We start from the raw sequence: 18541 nt of genomic DNA on the forward strand, positions 1-18541 counted from the left end.
TACTATCTTAGGGAATACTATAGGTATACCCATTAAAGTTAGAAACAAGTAAATCTCCCCTCTGTATTAAATAACTTCATTCTGAGAGTTCTAACCAATTTATTAAGGTGAAAAGGAAACAAGGTATAAGTATTAACAGAGTGGGTATTTACATTATAAACATAAAAAATTTATAGTTTTCCTATAGCAAAAACCTCACAGAAAAATATAAAAGGAGAAGGAATATAGGAATATATAAAATACTTTGAGCTAAATAGGAATGTGTCTGATCTCTATGGAGAATACAATACAGCTTTGCAAAGGACAAAAAAAGATGACTTTGGTAAATGAAAACAAATATAATATTTCTGGATGGGTGGGATAAATATAAATACATGAGTTCTTTGGCAAATGGAAACAACCTATGCTATTCCTGCATGGATTGACTAAATACTATAAAGGTTTGAGTTCCTCCAAGTTTATATTTAATATAATTTCCATTAAAAGCTGGTGAGGATTTTTTAAGTAGGTGTCGTAATTGTTATTGTTACTATTAATATTTATATTATTAAAGCAAAACTTTTGAATTTTCTGATTGAGAAAATTGGGCAAAGGATATGAATAGAAAGTTCACATATGAATACATACAGATGGCCATAGTATATGAAAAAAATACAAATCTGCTAGAATTAAAGAAATGCCAATTTAAAAATTTTATCTGTTAAATAAATATTTTTAACTGCTTCCTATGTGACGGATGCTGTTCCATGCATGAAAATGTACTCCTGATCCAACTCGGTTTAGTCTCTGTTTTATAGAGCTCAGCTAGTAGGGATATATATGTATATATGTATAAAATTTGTAATTATAAATAGTGATGGTGCAATGAAAATGAAAGGAGCTATGAGAGATCATAATGAGGGAAATAAATGTGTATGGGTAGTTCATGGAAGATTCTTCTCGGTTGGTGAAAGTAGGAGTAAAAATTAGACCAAGACTGAGAGGAATTTGTTTCAGGTCAAGAGAATATGCATGAACGCCCTAAGACAGGAAATAACTTGGTAAGTGTGAGAAGATCTGGAGAGGGAGCAGAACTCCCATCATGTGGCATGTTAGATAGAGTCTGTAATGATTTTGTCTTCAGTCCTGTTATGGGAAGCCACTGAAATTGTCTAAACAGAGGAGTGATACATTAGATACGCCTTACTATGACTGAATGGATTGAAGGGGGCAAGAGTGGAGGCGGGGAGAGCAAGTAGAAAGTAGATATAGTTGTATATGAGGTGAGAAATGATAGTGACTTGGGCTAGAATTGTAACAGGAGAGGGAGACGGAAGCAGGGAGGGAGGGAGATGTGAGTAATTTAAGACATGTTTTGAAGTGTCGACTGAAGGAGTTTTGTAATTAATTAGATATGTGTGTGAGTGAGAATGAGATGTAAAGAGAATATACCAGGTTTCTCTTCTGAGCAACTTGGTAGATGTTGGTGCCACTCACTGGAGCAGTAGAAGATAATACACTGAGTGGGGGAAACTATTATTTCAGTTTTTCACTTGTAGAGTTTGAGGTACTTATGAAACATCCAGGTGAAGATGTTGAAAATTGACTGGAGAAATGTATCTGATGGTTTGTGTTGAGAATGAGAAGATTAGGGGCGCTTGGGTATTCATCCTTTCTGAAGGATGAAGCAGTTTTAAAGCATTATGGTCTGGGAATATGCAGGGAATAATCTCAGACTATGGTATCAGTTGAGACCTGGTTTGTGACCCAGTATGTGGTCTATTCTGGAGAAAGTTCCATGTGTGCTCGAGAAGAATGAGTGAATTCTGTTGTTTTAGGGTGGAATGTTCTGTATATATCTATGAGGTCCATCTGGTCCAGTGTGTCATTCAAAGCTCTTGTTTCATTGTTGATTTTCTGCTTAGATGATCTGTCTATTGCTGAGAATGGAGTATTGAGGTCTCCTACAGTTAACGTATTGTTATCAATATGACTTTTTACTTTGGTTAACCGTTGGCTTATGTAGATGGCTGCTCCCATGTTGGGGTTGTAGATATTTATAATTGTTAGATCTTTTTGTTGGATAGACCCTTTAAGAATGATATAGTGTCCTTCTCTGTCTCTAACTACAGTCTTTATCTTAAAATCTAATTTGTCTGATGTAAGAATTGCTACCCCAGCTTTCTTTTGAGTAGGCATGGAAGATGGATCTCCATCCCTTCACTTTCAGTCTGGATGTATCTTTAGGTTCAAAACGAGTGTCTTGTAGACAGCATATGAATGGTTCCTGTCTTTTTATCCAATCTGCAACCCTGTGCCGTTTTATGGGAGCATTTAGGCCATTCACATTGAGAGTGATTATTGAAAGGTATGAATTTATTGTCATCATGTTGCCTGTGAAGACCTTGTTTCTATAGATTGTCCCTGTAAATTTCTGTTGTATATCTCTCTTGGGGTCTTTCTCCTTTTATAGAACCCCCTTAATATGTCTTGCAGGGCTGGCTTAGTGGTCACACATTCTTTCAGTTTCTGCCGGTCGTGGAAGCTCTGCGTCTCTCCATCCATTCTAAATGACAGCCTTGCTGGATAAAGTATTCTTGGCCGCACGTTCTTCTCGTTTAGTACCCTGAATATGTCTTGCCAGGCCTTTCTGGCTTGCCAGGTCTCTGTGGATAGGTCTGATGTTATTCTGATGTTCCTCCCTCTGTACGTAAGGAATCTCTTCCCCCTTACTGTCCTTAAGATGGTTTCCTTGGTTCTAAGATTTGCGAGTTTTACTATTACATGCCGGGGTGTTGGCCTGTTTTCCTTGATCTTGGGAGGGGTCCTCTCTGCCTCTAGGACACAAATGTTTGTTTTATTCCCCAGATTATGGAAGTTCTCTGCTACGATGTGCTCAAATATATCTTCTAGTCCTCTCTCTTTCTCCACACCCTCAGGGATTCCGATAATTCTGCATTGGAACGTTTCATGGTGTCACTTATTTCTGATTCTATTTTCATGGATTCTGAGTTTTTTCCCCCTGGCTTCCTCTTTTCCCTTTTTGTCTATTAATTGGTCTTCTAGGTCACTAATTTGTTCTTCTGCCTCGCTTACCCTAGCTGTTAAATTATCTAGATTAGATTGGATCTCACTGATAGCATTTTTAAGTTCTGCCAATTCAACTTTCCATTTCTGTCCTTAGAGACATTAATCGATTTCTCCATTCTGGCTATTGTCTTCACAATTGCTAGCCTGAATTCCATCTCTAATATCTTGGTTATATCTGAATCCATTTGTAAATCTGTGGCATAAGTCATAGTCTCTGAGTCTTTCCTATTTTGGGGGTTCCTCCTCCTAGTCATTCTGTTGAGGGGTGGTTGAGGGAATGTATAGAGTCCAAATTATTGACTGCAACCCAAACAAGATGTACCTGTTTTATAGGGACCTTAGGGTTGCTGGCTTCTTGTTCTCCCAGCCTGTCTTCTTGGGGAGGGACCTGCTGTGCTGTTACTCAGACAACCATGTTTGGGCAGAGTTGCCCTGCCCCCTGTGGCGGGGGATGGGCTCAGTGAAAACCAGTTTTTTGGGGCTTTTGTTCTCTGGCAGCTTTCCCTGGTGGGTCTCCGCATCTCTTTCGAGAGTCAGAGTAGAAGAGACATTTTCTAACCCTTTGCCTCAGAGCAGAGAGATCACAGTCTGTTCTTTAGTGAGCTCTCCAGGCCACACTGTCTCCATTTCTGTCTATGCTGCTATAAACTGCAGCCTCCTGGGTTGTGCGCCCCTCCGCAGCGCTGCCAGTCCTCACCTCCAGGTGGGGGCACGTCTCTGCCCTTTGTGCTTCTAAAACCGCCAGCTGCCCCCAGTTTGCATGCGTGGCTCCGCTGCTCTGGTTTCTGTCTAAAGTCCTTTCCCCACCACTACTGGTCTGTGAGTCTGTGCCCCGTCCCCAGCATGGGAGGTATTGCTCACTGGCGGTGTAGGATCCCCACGGCCAGGCTCCCTCCCACTGCCGTTTATCCTCTGATATCTGCCCGCGGAATCACGGCTCCCTGCTTCGTATCTTGAAAGCAACCACCTGCGATATTCTGTTTGTAGAGATGCAGCTCTATCTTCTTACATCTCAGGCTGATTTCGTGGGTGTTCAGAGTGGTCTGGTAGATATCCAGACCAATTCTGGGGACCGGTTGGAATAGGGTCCCCTACTCCTCTGCCATCTTTGCCCCCCGCCATTATTTTTACAATTTTTTTTTTTTTTTGCTCCATTTTCTTGCTCTTTTTATTCCGGAAGTCCAATTTCACATACATTAGAAGATTTGCTAGTATTTCACGTTACTAAGGTTCTGTTAAAATTAAAATTAAAAAGTTAAAAATATTTTTCTTTGTTCAGTTTGCATAATTTCTATTGATCTGTCTTTGGGCATTGACATTTTTTTCAGCTGCATCCAGTTTACTATTAAGCCCATTAATAGAGTTGAGGTTGTTTTTTGTTTAAGTTTACATTCTTGTGTCTGTGATGTAAGTCTTCTTTTTTAGCTTTACTGAGGTATAATTGACAAAATTTTAAGATATTTAAAGTGTACATGAGAATTTGATACACATATACATTGTGAAAGGATTCTCCCCATTAAATTGATTAACATGTCTATCACCTCGCATATTTACTCCTTTTTTTCTTTTGGTAAAATATTAAGTTCTACTCTCTTGGCAAATTTCAGTTATATAATACAGTATAATCAACTGTAGTCACAAGTTAATCACTAGATCCTCAGACATTTTTCATCTTACAACTGCAAGTTTGTACCCTTTTACCAGCCTCTCCCTATTTCTCCCACTCCTCAGCCCCTGGTAACCAGCCTGCCTGCCTGCCTTCCTTCCTTCCTTCCTTCCTTCCTTCCTTCCTTCCTTCCTTCCTTCCTTCTTTCCCTCCCTCTCTCCCTTCTTTCCCTCCCTCCCTCCCTCCCTCGCTCTCTTTTTTGATAATAGCTATCCTAACAGTAGCTCATGGTCATTTTGATTTGCATTTCCCTGATAATTAGAGGTTTTTTCCCTGATGGTTTTTTCATGTTGCCTAATTGGATATGTGGTTTACACATATTTTCTCCCATTCCACAGATTGTCTTTTCATTTTGTTGAAGGTTTCCTTTGCTAAGCAGAAGCTTTTGTTTGTCCTCTCACTTGCTTATTTTTCTTTAAATCCTTTGCTGTCAAATCCCCAAAAAATTATTTCTAAGAACAGTATCAAGGAGCTTATTCTAATATTTCCTTTTAGGAGTTGTTCAGCTTACACTCAAGTCTTTAATCCGTTTTGAGTTGCTTTTTTGTATAGTGTATGGTGGAGGTCCATTTTCATTCTTTTGCATGTGGTAATCCAGTTTTCCCAAATCCATTAATTGAAGAGACTATCCTTTTCCCATTGTTTATTTTTGGCAACTTTGTTAAAATTAATTTACCATGTACACATGAGGTTATTTCTGAGTTCTCTCTTCTGTTCCATTAATCTGTGCATCTGTTTTTTATGGTAATACCATACAAGTTTTTGTTTTGGCTTAATATTTATTTTGTCTGATATAAGTATAGTTACCCCTGCTCTTTTTTAGTGTGCTTACCTGGAATATCTTTTTCCATCTCTTTAATTTCAGTTTATATGTGTCCTAAAGCTGAATTTAGTCTCTTTAGGCAGCATGTAGTAGGGATTTGTTTTTATATCCATTCAGCTTTAGTCCATTTACATTAAAGTAGTTATTGATAGGTATGCAAATACTATTGCCATTTTGTTAAATGTTTTCTGGTTGTTTTGTAATTACTTTGTTCCCTTGTTCTGCTCTTATTCTTTTCCTTTGTGAGTTGGGGATTTTCTGTAGTGGTATGCTTTGATTCTTGCTCTTTATCTTTTGTGTATCTACTAGATGTTTTTGCTTTATGATTACCATGAGACTCTCATAAACATCTTGTATTTATAACAGTCTGTTTTGGTTATAGTTATTTTTAATACTTTTGTCTTTTAACCTTCATACTAGAGTTATAAATGATTTACCTACCACCATTACATTAGAGTGTTCTGATTATACTATATTTATTTTTGCCAGTGAGTTTTATACTTTCATAAATTTTTGCTACTATTTATCATCCTTTTCTTTCATTACAACATTTCTTCTAAGGCAGTTGAGTGGTGATGAATACCTTTGGCTTTTGTTTGTCTGAAAAGCTCTTATTTCTCCTCAATTCTGCTGCACATCTGTGCCAGGTAGTGTATTTTTGCAGGCTAAATGGAAGCCAGGCCCTCTGGCACAGCTGGAAAGGTATGTGGCTAAGCCCTTTCCAAGGAGAAACTGGGAGATGGGTGTTTTTTCCTGTTCTGTCTGCACTGGGCCCAGGTGTATATCTGCAGGGCGGTATTCGTGTGCCCATTAAGATCTACTTATTTGATTGCTACCATCTTGTGGTACTCATGAATGGAAGTTCCAGTGGCTATCAGAACCAGGTGACCTAGGAACCTGTTCTTTGGGTGCAGCCATAAAAATATGGGTACAGCAGATGTTTGTAAATGTCCTTCATGGGAGATACTGGCTACTTAGAGCAGGTTACAGGGAGAGAGCAGTAGAGGTGTCAACAGCTTTCTTGGTCCTTGGGGAGATGAAAGCTAGCCTTTAGATGCATTCTAAATTAGAAGCCTGACCCTCAAGCAGCAGTTTTTCCAGTATGCTGTTGGACCTCTTCCAGGAAAAGAATGGGAGATGGGCTTTTTGCCTATTCCTTCTGTGCCGAATGCTGGGATGATAGCCAGTTAAGAACTCCTTCTTTGTGTATTACTGTGACCACTGCTTGAAATACTCTTATCTCCAGATATCTGATAACTTACTCCCTCACTTTCTGTCTACATACCACCTTTCTCCTCATCTAGAATAACACTGTCCAATACAACTTTCTGGGATGATGGGAATGCTCTATATCTGTATTGTCCAATAAGGTAGTCACTAGCCACAGTGTGGCTCTTAAGAACTTGAAATGTAGCTAATGTGACTGAGGTACTGAATTTTTAAACTTTATTTAAATAGCTACATGTGGCTAGTGGTCACTGGATTGGACAGTGCAATTGAAGAATATATGAGAGAGGGAACCTTGTTTTTTCACTGATGCCACCCAGTACCTACATGCCTATAGATACTCTGTAAATATCTGCTAAATGAATAAATGAACAGAGATACCAGTCAGTCCTCTTCACCTCTGAATTCTTGCCTCTTTTGATCTATAATTCCAGAATGAACACTTTTTGGTCATCTCCAGCCATCCTTTAGGTCATCCTTGGGTTATCTTCACAGACTTCAGCAGTGTACATCAAAGATCCTAGGTTACATAAATTTTATAAATTAAACTGGAACATACTTGGCAATGTGAGTAATAGATAAAGGAAAATGCAGGGGCGCCTGGGTGGCTCAGTCAGTTAAGCGTCTGCCTTCGGCTCAGGTCATGATCCCAGGCGTCCTGGGATCGAGCCCTACTGGGAGCCTGCTTCTCCCTCACCTCCCCCCTCATGCTCACTCTCTCTTGCTCGCTATCTCTGTCTTTCTCTAATAAATAAAATCTTAAAAAAAAAAAAAGGAAAATGCAAGATGTAGGAAATGGTCCTCTCTACCATCGAGCTTCTCTTTGGGGAAGGTATTAAATGAATGCATCCTTTCCTTTGTGTTTTAGCCAGGCATCCAAATAATGAGGCATGCTTTCCCCAGCCCCAAATCTGTCCCTTTGCTTTCTTTATTCTCCCAAATAAGAGCTCTTTCAACTTTTGAAAATTCCCTGAAGATAGTATCCATCATGAAGTTCTAGGAACCATACAATAAGCTACTCCCACAAAATCAGCATGGCTCTTATGAGAAAATTTTTACGGCTGCAAATCTTTATGGCCACCCTCCATAAGAGTAATTACAGTTTGGAGATGGGTTTGGCAGTTAGATGCTCTTACAAGTTAAAAACAAAGGTAAAATTTAGAAGAAAGGATGAATAATAGAAGTGTTGGATCATTAGCTTTCAAACTGCATTCCAGGGAGCTCCTTCAGGAATTGATACAAAGACCTCAACTCCCTTCATATTATCTATCCCAATCTTTCTTCAACCCCGTTTAATTTTTTTGTGCCTTTGTAAAAAATTATTTTGTCAAAGAGCTCCTCATTGAGAAGTTTGCAAATCACTGTAAAAACCCTCTTCATTTATTGATTACCTCAATAAGTTTTGAAAGATGCCAGATGGCAGTGAATTCAGTGTTGAATTTTCTGAAAGAGGTCCATGTGTGTTGCTGATTCAAAGGTGATATATTTTGATGAGATACTAGGAGTGCAGGGAGTGAGGTTGGCATTATTATGAAAAATTGATGAGTGGAACACGTATTCTTGTACGGTTGTATAGGCAGGGCCTCAAAAAGTAGTTTTGGTTTATTTACAAAGCTTGTTTTTGTAATCAGCAGGAAAACAGAGATCCACAACAAGCTTTTCGATTATGGCTTAAAAAAAAGCATGAAGAGCAGTTGAAAGAAAGAAAGACAGAAGAACTACGAAAGCAAGAGGAATGCTTATTCTTCCTTAAAGGAACAGAGGGCCGCGAGCGGGCCTTTAAACAGTAAGTTCCAGGCCAGAGATGCTTCCCCTCTCCTCACAGTCCTTTCAGAGAGCTCGGTAGTCAATAAAGCTTGAAAATAAACCCCACAAAATATTTTATCTCTTATATTACGTATCTATTCAATTGTAAATCCACACTTTTAAAAAGTGTGTGAGAAAATTCTTTAGCTCCGTATTTTGCATATCTATATACCATTCTTTCTTTCTTTAAGATATTTTTAATACCAAAATTATTTTATATTTTACCTGTCTGATAACCTTTGATAGCCTACCATTTATTTATTTTGTTCATTTTTTAGAGAAATGGGCCAAAGATAGTGTACAGCTAATTCCTACATACTCCGCAGAAAAACTGAATAAAGAGTCGCATTTACCAGGAAATATTTTTCTATAAAGAAATTCAGGCTGAGAAGAAAGATCTGTATAGACCAAATTGAAAAAGATTTGGGCACACATTATGGTAATTTAAGGCAAACCTGATCTTTTCAGTTACCTGGTTAAGACTTTATATTACCTGGCTAATTGTGAGGAAACAGACCTGGTTTCATAATTTTGCCAGTAACCCTTGGGAGAGGTAGTGAATATTGAATCCAGTTGCTTTAAGTTCATTTCTTTCTTTCCTATCTTTTTCTTTCTTTGTTTCTTTGCTTCTTTCTTCCCTTTTTTTTCTTTTTAAACATATATAAATATTATAAGAGAAGCAATAAATGTGCATTGTGGAAATGGAGGGGGAAAAAGTCACATTTTCATCACCTAGAAATCATTGTCAGTACCTTAGTCCATATCTTTTAGATATTTCTCTGTACATTATAATTTTTAAATATAAATTGAGATCATATGTGTATACTATTCTGTAATCTGCTTATTTTTATTAATAATCTCATCTAATATCCAGCCCATAATTATATTTTCCCAGTGGACCCCTAAATGATTACAGTTAATTTGTTCAAACTAGTGTCCAATTTGGGACCACACAACATTGGCTTATGATGTTAAGTCTCTTCTATTCTGATACATTTAGTTGTTTAGGGTTACTTCTGAAAACGACTGATATATATACACATGTGCACCACATACACTTTCATATGTGTGTGTACAGTTATTTTGGAGTTATTTTACCTAAGCAAGGTGTATAGATTTAAATTTGTTTGAATGTTGATTTTTCCTCCTTTTTGGGGTGTTTTTTTATGCTTAGGCTTATATTTCCATTTTAAAGAAGAACAGTTTTATGCAGTAAAAAGCAAGAACACATTAGTGTCCCTACCAACAAGAGCAAAGCAACATTTCTGCATGCTGGGATTCTTAACCTATTTGAGTCATGTTTTGGAATACAGTTAGTTGCAAAAAAATAAGTTAATTGGAATCTATCAAATACTTGTTTGCTTAGAAAAACATATTTAAAAAAAGAATAGGACCTATATCACATGTAAAATATTGTGTTTATTACTCAAAACTCAGGTTTTTGTTTTTTGTTTTTTTTTAGTTGGCAGTCTCATTTTAAGACAAACTTAATTTTAAGTATTTGATTGCAAATGTGACCGTGTTTTCTTGTGTGAGCCTAGGGGATAAACCTGAAATTTTCGTTAGTACTTTAATAATTTTTTTTTGTGACTACAGCATTTCAATGTAAAGAAATTCAACTTCCCTTAATAGTCTATAGCAATAACTTTACAGTAAGAAGAGTATTCACGTTGATACTCACCAGATCTTATCATATCTTTCTACAGATGGTTGCGAAGGAAACGGATTGAAAAACTAGCAGAGCAACAAGCTGCCAGAGAAAGAACTAGACAGCTCCGACTAGAAGCAAAGCATTCTAAACAATTGCGGAGCCACCTATATATGTCAGAAGGCACATCTTTTCGTTTTACTGATCATTATAACTGAAAGTATCTATCAAATACTTCGTTTATTTGGAAGCTGCTACCCTCAAAATTTTGGGTATCATTTCTTATGGCTTATGTGATTTGGTCATACTCTAAATTATGGAAATGCTTTTTATCTTTTGGCGATACAGTGAATTTTTTTTTTAATACTAAACAAAATAAATTTCTTCTCTCGCAGTATTGTATTGTGTTATACCATCTCATAGTCCATGCAACAAACTGAACAATAAATTAACTCTAGATTCCTTTACTTCTAAATTATTTTAGCATTTCTAGCTGGAAAGAACACAAGACAGGAACAGATTTCTATTTTTAGTTTCTATTATTAAAAAAAGATCGCAGTAGATCATTTCATGGAGCTGAAGGTGTGACCTCTTAAACAAGCCTTGTTCAAGGCCTTATACAAAATCCCATCTATGACAACTTTGAATTTGAATAGCTGTGGCAAGCTAAGAAATAGGGTAGGCTTACTTTTCCGTGTTCTTTAAAAAAAGAAGATAGTAACAATTATGCATCCAATTTTGCTATATTACAAAATTAACTAGCTCTTATTGAGAGTTCATAATGTGCATGGTATTAAGTGCTTTACATAATTTGATACAATCCTTGTAACAACCCTATTGGTCTTGTTTTGCAGATGAAGAAACTAAAGTATAGAAGGAGCAGTTTGCTCGCAGACTCTGATCTGTATAATTGCAAAATTCTTTCTTTTAGGCATATTATAAAATTTACAAACCTTGGTAGATATTGTGAAATATTTAAGACTATACAGGAATCTGGTGTGTGGAGGAACGGTATCCTTGATATGTGTAAAGGCATTGAAAGAGTGGAAAACAAAGGTAAACATTACAAGTGTGATGGAGACTGGAGAATCACTGTAAGAGTTCTGTTAAAGCCTCAGAAGACAAGGTTCTTATCAACTGGGTATTTGTACCTTAATCACTTGACCCTAAATGAGAAAACAGAATTATTCAATCCTGTCTCAACTTCTTATAGCACTTTTAGCATACACCAGACAATTTAATGTTTCATTATAACTAGTCTTGTGTTGTTTAAAGTTATCTTTAATAATGAGAACCAATTTGACATTTAAATATTCCACATTTTTACAAAAAAGGCTGTTGGAATTTTAATAGAGATACAGTGAATCTATAGATTGTTTTGGGTAGTACTGCCATTTTAATAAAATTGTCTTCCAATCCATAACACAGGATTTCTTTTCATTTAGTGCAAGAAAATTTTGCAGTTTCACTGTATAGGTCTTTCACCTCCTTGGTTAAATTCATTCACAGATATTTTCTTCTTTTTGATTCTACTGCCAATGGAATTATCTTCTTAATTTGCTTTTAGGTTGTATATTCAAAATCAAACACAAATGAATTTTGTGCATTGATACTGTGTAACTTACTGTATTTATCAGCATCAGTTTTTTTTTTTGTAAATCCCTTGGAATTTTCTATATATAGGATATCACCTGCAAATTGAGATAGTTTTACTTCTTCCTTAACAAATTGGATTCCTTTTATTTCTTTCTTGACTGATTACTTTGGCTAAGATTTCCAGTATAATGTAGAATAGTAGTGGTGAAAGTGGGCATTCTTGTCTTGATCTTAGGAGGAAAGCTTATAGTTTTTCACTATTGAGTATGATGTTAGCTGTGGGGTTTTCCATTAATGCCCTTCATGAAGTTGAGGAAGTTCTATTCTTACTCCTCTATTCTTATTCCTGTTCTTTGATCCCATATTTTTCTGAGTGTTTTTACCATAAAAGGGTGCTGGATTTTATCAAATGTTCTCTGTATCAAGTGAAATGATCACATGGTTTTCCTCTTTTGTTCTATTACGTATGTGTGTGTGTGTATATTACATTGATTTTCTTATGTTGAACTATCCTTGCATTCCTGAGATAAATACCACTTGGTCATGGTATATAATCCCTTTTCTATGCTATTGCAGTTTGCTAGTAATTTTTTAGGATTTTTTTCATCTATATTCATACAAATATATGGTATTGGAAAGTTTTTTTTATTACTGATTTAATCTCTTTGTTATAAGCCTATTCACATTTTGTTTTTTCTTGAGTCAGTTTTGCTAATTTGTGTATTTCTAGGGATTTGTCCATTTCATCTAGTTTGTTACAATTATTAAGTACAATTATTCCTTTCTTTTTCTTTTAACTTGAGGTTGGTAATAATTTCCCCACTTTCATTTCTGATTTTTGTTATTTGCATCTTCTTTTTTTCTTAAGTCAATCTGGCTGTAGGTTTGTCAATTTTGTGGATCTTTCCAAAGAACCAACTTTTGATTTCCTTGATACTGTTTTTCTGTTCTCTATTTTTAACTCTCCTCTAATTTTGACTTCCTTCCTTCTGATAGCTTTGGGCTTAGTTTGCTCTTTTTTTCCTAGTTCCTTATGGTATAATGTTAGATTGTTGATTTGAGATCTTTTTATTTTTTTAATTTAGTAACTATTTATTATTACTATTACTGACACTCTTAAACCAACCATTGCAGAAGTGTGCCATTAGTTTGTGGTTATGAGTGTATGCACAATTTGTGTGTGATACAATATATATATATATAAAACTTACCATTTTGTCCATTTTTTAAGTGTATAAAGTGGCATTAAGTATATTCATACTGTACAACCATCACCACTTTCCATCTCCAGAATTTTTCATCACCCCAATGGAAAGTCTATATCTATTAAAAATTCTCCATTCTGGGGATGCCTGAGTGGCTCAGTTGGTTAAGCATTTGCCTTCAGCTCAGGTCATGATCCTAGTGTCCTGGGATCACGTCCCACATCAGGCTCCTTGCTCAGCGGAGAGCCTACTTCTCCCTCTGCCTGCTGCTACCCCCTGCTTGTGCTCTCTGACAAATAGATAAAATCTTTAAAAAAAATAAAAATAAAAAATAAAAACTCTCCATTCGTCCTTTCCTTGACCCCCATAACCACTATTCTACTTTCTGTCACTATGAATTTGTTTCCCGTACCTACACTATTTGTCCTTTCGTTTCCAACTTATTTCATTTAGTGTAATGTATTAAAGGTTCATTTATGCTGTAGCATATTATCAGATTTTCATTCCTTTTTAAGGATAATATTCTATTGCATGTGTACACATTTTGTTTATGCATTCACCCATCAAAGGACACCTGTATTACTCCCACCTTTTGGCAATTGTGAATAATGTTGCTGTGAACACTGGTATAAAAATATCTCTTTGGGTCCTTGCTTTCAATTCTTTTGGGTATCTACCTAGAAGTGGAATTGCTGGATCATACGGTAATCATATGTCTAATTTTTTGAGGAACTACCATACCGTCTCCAACAGTGGTTGCACCATTTTACATTCCCACCAGCTATGCGCAAGGGTTCCAATTCTACATCCTTATTGACACTCATTATTTTCCTTCCTTGGTAACAGCCATTATAATGGGCATGAAGTGATATCAGTTTACATTTCCTTAATGATTAGTGCTGTGGAGAATCTTTTGATACACTTATTGGCTATTGTGTATATCTTTTTTAAGAGAAATTTCTCATGTTCTTTTCCCATTTTTTTAATAAGGTTGTTTGATTTTTGGTTGCTGAGTTGTAGATCCTTTATTCTAGACACCAGATCCTTATAAACCATATAATTTGCAAATATTTTCTCCATTCTATAGGTTGCCTTTTCATTCTGTGGATAGTGTCCTTTGATTCACAAATGTTTTTAATTTGGATGAAGTTCATTTTATCTGTTTTTTTCTTTTGTTGTCTGTGCTTCTGGTGCCATATCCAAGAAATCATTTCCAAATCCAATGTCATGAAGCTTTTCCCCTATGTTTTCTTCTAAGTTTTATACTAAGTAAACCCAAAGGAAAGGCTGAAGAATCAATTATAAATAGTATAAGTTAGATGAAGACTTGAAAAGCACATTAAATCAATACTCCAAGAATGTAGAGAAATTTATTGCCATTTCAAAGTTTAACTCAGATGAATCAGACAAGTAATTCATTAGCTTGACATTAAAATATGTTTTTTCACCAGATTTGTCTTTAGATTTCTTTTTTAATAGGCAATTCTGCACCTAATATAGTGTAATTTGGTATAAACATATTGTGGATATTTTAAAAGGCTTATAAAAGGGTGTTTTATGATGGTCCATCATAAATAAACAATAATATATATTAATAGAAATTAATAATGGATTGCATTTTGAGTTTGTACAATGTTCTACAAGGATCCTTCCTCCATTTTATATCAAATTGGATATTCCTATTGTGTTGCATTTGTCAAAATGAGCTCAGTAAAATCTGTTTCTTTTATATATGTCAAGTTGCATCCATTCGAACTATGGAATTCCCCACACAAAACCAACATGAGAATATGTTTTGCTGAAACACTTGATAATGTGGCTATAAAATATTTTTAATTTTCCTAACATAGAGCATTTAGTTTTAAAATATTAGTCCCTTCACCCATAGTATTTCCATAAACCGCCTTTGTAGTCCAAAATAAATCACCAAAAACGGAATGGACACTCCCTCCACCCATCGCCCTGCCAGCTATTATTCCTTTAGAGTGGGGGCCAGAAAAATTTTCCTGTAAAGGGCCAGATAGGATATTTTAAGTTTTGCGGGCCATACGAGCCCTGTTGCAGCTATATTCAGTTCTGCTGTAGGGCCAAACCCAAACCCAACAACCATAGACAACAGTAAATGAACGGCTGTAGCTGCATATGACCCACCCTGCGTTAGAGTATCCCAATTAAATCTGCTCACGCTAAACACACAGCAAGGTATAACTTAGGGCCTAAAATAAAGGTAGGATCTTTTTCTTTCAGAGTCCTTTAGGAAAAGCATCATGTATGCCTGGAAAGTATCATCTACTTTAAACATATCTACATGGTTTCATTCTTTTCTTACCCTGAGGTATTTATTAAGAAAGGGTAATCTGTGGTCCAGTACATGAAACATTGTTGGGGATATATATCACTTAAATAGAAAGTGACATTCTACCATCGTAAGAACTCCAGCTCCCAAAAAATAATGACTCTTGGGTAAGAAGCAAGGGCCTGTAGCATGCCTCCAACATACTAAATGTTAAAGGACAATAAGTTCTCCCTGGCAGTGATTGCAGCAATTGAAAGTTATATTTTCATATCTAGTATAAGGATGAAATCGTCCAATATTTTTCTTTGTAGCAAGTAAGGCAGCTGGTGAAGACTCAGAAAATGGATTACCAGGTGAGCTTTCTGTACAGGTAACTGGATCCAAAATGCGTAGAACCTAAGGAAAATAAGAAGTAATGTCAGATGTATGCCTTAGGGACTCTAAAAGCCCTTGGTTTTATTGATGTAAAACTACCTATAAAGCCCCATTTCATTAATATATAACTACCATAAAAAATAACATCTCATGAATTTGATTGGTTAGAGAACTTATCCCTTTTCCAAAAAGCTCTAAATTTAACAATGACTAGTTATTATGTTACCTAGGTTACCTACTTTTCAAAAATGATGAAATTAATGTTCTTTCATGGATATTGGTGAAAAAGCATGAAAACACAGAAAAAAATATGGTTATATCAGTTCTACCTTAAGTGATGTCAATTTTTATCCTTAACCAAAAAGCACCTACCACCTCCCCTCTGTGGATCTTTCATTCAACTGCCTGGAATCAGGATCCTGCATTCTTTTAATAAAATCCTATTTCAAAGTTTTTAATTGATTGTAAAATTCTTCTGCTCTGACTTGTTCTGCTGTTCCCCTGACTGAGACCCACAACAGGAGGAACTGTTGGGTTGAATAAAGTGCTCCAATTAAGGGCAAAGATAAGATGCTTGTTCAAAGCTCTGTTTCTTATGTTTATATTCTCTCAAGGATCATCCCATGATGAGGGCGGGTTATGGTGCAAATGAGGTAGGCACTACGGTTGGAAAGGAACTGTGAAAAGCAGTGGGGGAAAGAACTTTCTTTTTTTTTTTATGTAAGCCTATGTCTTACGTAAGGAGTTTTCAGATATGGTTGGATATGCCTGTTTCTCTCACTCTCATGTTGTCCAGCAGTGTTTTTTCCTTCTAAGTTACTACCATACCCAAAGAGTTATAGCTAATTTAAGAATATCCTAGCACTATTTAAGAGCCAGCATTCTATTTTAGGACTTCTGTTTTGCAAATATATTGTGGTTTTTTCCATTGAATTTTTGAGATCTATTTTTTATAAAATTCGGTTGGGTGCTCGAGGGTATGGAAATACTCTCTATATGCTAGTACATTCTATGTCTGTAGAGAGAGAAACAAAATACCGAAGGAGTACAGTGGAAGGAGACGGAGATACTGGTACAGATAGGTTTCTAGATTTTAGCCTGGAGGTAATGGGGAAGGATTTAAGCAGGGTACCTTTCAGAGAAATCATGCTGTACACACTTGGAAGATAGGGGAAAAGGCAGGCATTAAAAGTAGACGAGGGAAGAACAGAGAAAGGGAGTTTACTGCAGTAATCTAGCTAAGAAATGAAACCTTGAAGCAATGGGGCTGAAAGGCTCAAGAGACCCTAAGAAAGTAGGACTGTCAGTTATGTTCACTAAGAGAATGTGGTGGATAAAGGATTAGGAAAAGGGGATCTAGACCAAGCCCTGAGGATACCCAATATTGCACAGTAAAACAGAATGGTCAGAAAAAAGAGAAAAGCCAGGAGGGTGTGCAGTGATGGAAGCCAAGAGAAAGGAGTGTTTCAAGAAAGGTGGGGCAGTCAATTACACCACATGCTACTGGCAGCAACTGAGGAGGCAAGGACAGTTTCCCAACAAGGAGAACAGAAAGGATAAAGACAAGGAGCTTAGTTTTGGGTACCGATTCATTATGTAAATAGCTGAGCACCCACTATGTGTAAAGGATTACTATGCCAGACCTTGAGGAAACATAAGATACAGTCCTCACCCTTAAGGGGCTTACAGTTTGCAGGGGAGAGGGAGAATCAAACAACTGCAATTTAACATGATAAAGAGCTACAATAGATAAATGCACAAAACACAATGGAAACCTCGGGAAATGACCGTCTAAGTTTGCCAGTGAGATTCAGGGAGGGTTGATTCTTAAAGGCAGAGAGGTGCTGGGAGGGCAGTCTGGGCAGAAGTAAGTATGAACAGGGACGCCTGGGTGGCTCAGTCGTTAAGCGTCTGCCTTCGGCTCAGGTCATGATCCCAGGGTCCTGGGATCGAGCCCCGCATCGGGCTCCCTGCTCCGCGGGAAGCTTGCTTCTCCCTCTCCCACTCCCCCTGCTTGTGTTCCTTCTCTCACTGTGTCTCTCTCTGTCAAATAAATAAATAAAATCTTTAAAAAAAAAAAAAAGTAAGTATGAACAGAGGCTGGAGATACAGTGGCACGTCTGTGCAGTGAAAAGTGGTTAGCGCTGCTGGGATTTGAAGAGCAGGGGGTGGGGACACCTGGCTAATAACCTTGGGAAGAGAAGATGGAATAAAGATTTTAAAGCTTTCTATTCAATATGAAAGAATTGAGATTCCATAATGAGGGAGACTGGGATCTGTCTGAACAGGAGTACCAACACAGGTGGATTGACTTTTTCCTCTTTTTTTGGACTGGCATTTTAAAAATAACTGTCTGGCAACAGAGGATGGTCTGGAGGTAGGTAAAAAGCAAGGGGTCAAGGGACGCCTGGGTGGCTCAGATGGTTAAGCATCTGCCTCAGGTTGTGATCCCAGGCTCCTGGGATCGAGCCCCGCATCGGGCTCCCTGCTCCGCAGGAAGCCTGCTTCTCCCTCTGCTTCTCTCTCTCTCTCCCTCTGTCTTTCATGAATAAATAAAATCTTTAAAAAAAAGAAAAAAAGCAAGGGGTCAATACTGGTGAAGAGGCTACTGCTGCAATAATTAAGGCTGGAGGGTAAGGTGTGTGAACTTAGAAGAGGGTAAATTTACCCTCTTTTACAAATCCTACTAGGATTTGTAAAAATCCTATTTTTTACAGGATTTGTAAAACCAACAGGATTATGGGGTGGAAGAAAATAAAATAAAAAGGGTATCTACCATTTATTGAGAAATTACTATATATTAGAATCTGCTATGAGCTTTATATGCATT

The 18541-nt window shown here is 36.9% G+C and overlaps 2 protein-coding genes across 7 annotated transcripts in view; one reads left to right on the forward strand and one right to left on the reverse strand.

The window, feature by feature from the left end:
• Positions 1-12718, forward strand: part of CCDC181 (coiled-coil domain containing 181) — a 35357-nt gene extending 22639 nt beyond the window's left edge. For 4 of the 6 annotated variants that reach the window (XM_027613877.2, XM_027613879.2, XM_027613880.2 and 1 more), the window contains exons 5-6: positions 8417-8571; positions 10298-12718. In XM_027613877.2, coding sequence (XP_027469678.1) covers positions 8417-8571; positions 10298-10457 — 315 coding nt within the window. In that variant the 3' untranslated portion in view covers positions 10458-12718. Of the gene's footprint in view, positions 1-8416; positions 8572-8869; positions 9031-10297 lie in introns of all 6 variants that reach the window. The other 2 variants (XR_003523402.2, XM_027613878.2) reach the window with 2 other exon arrangements.
• Positions 12719-14393: 1675 nt separating this feature from the next.
• BLZF1 (basic leucine zipper nuclear factor 1) overlaps positions 14394-18541 on the reverse strand; it is a 28113-nt gene continuing 23965 nt past the window's right edge. The window contains exon 7 of the mRNA XM_027610180.2: positions 14394-15732. Coding sequence (XP_027465981.1) covers positions 15547-15732 — 186 coding nt within the window. The 3' untranslated portion in view covers positions 14394-15546. The remainder of the gene's footprint in view (positions 15733-18541) is intronic.

This window comes from Zalophus californianus, chromosome 10, assembly GCF_009762305.2.
Source record: "Zalophus californianus isolate mZalCal1 chromosome 10, mZalCal1.pri.v2, whole genome shotgun sequence".
Classification (NCBI taxonomy): domain Eukaryota; kingdom Metazoa; phylum Chordata; class Mammalia; order Carnivora; family Otariidae; genus Zalophus; species Zalophus californianus.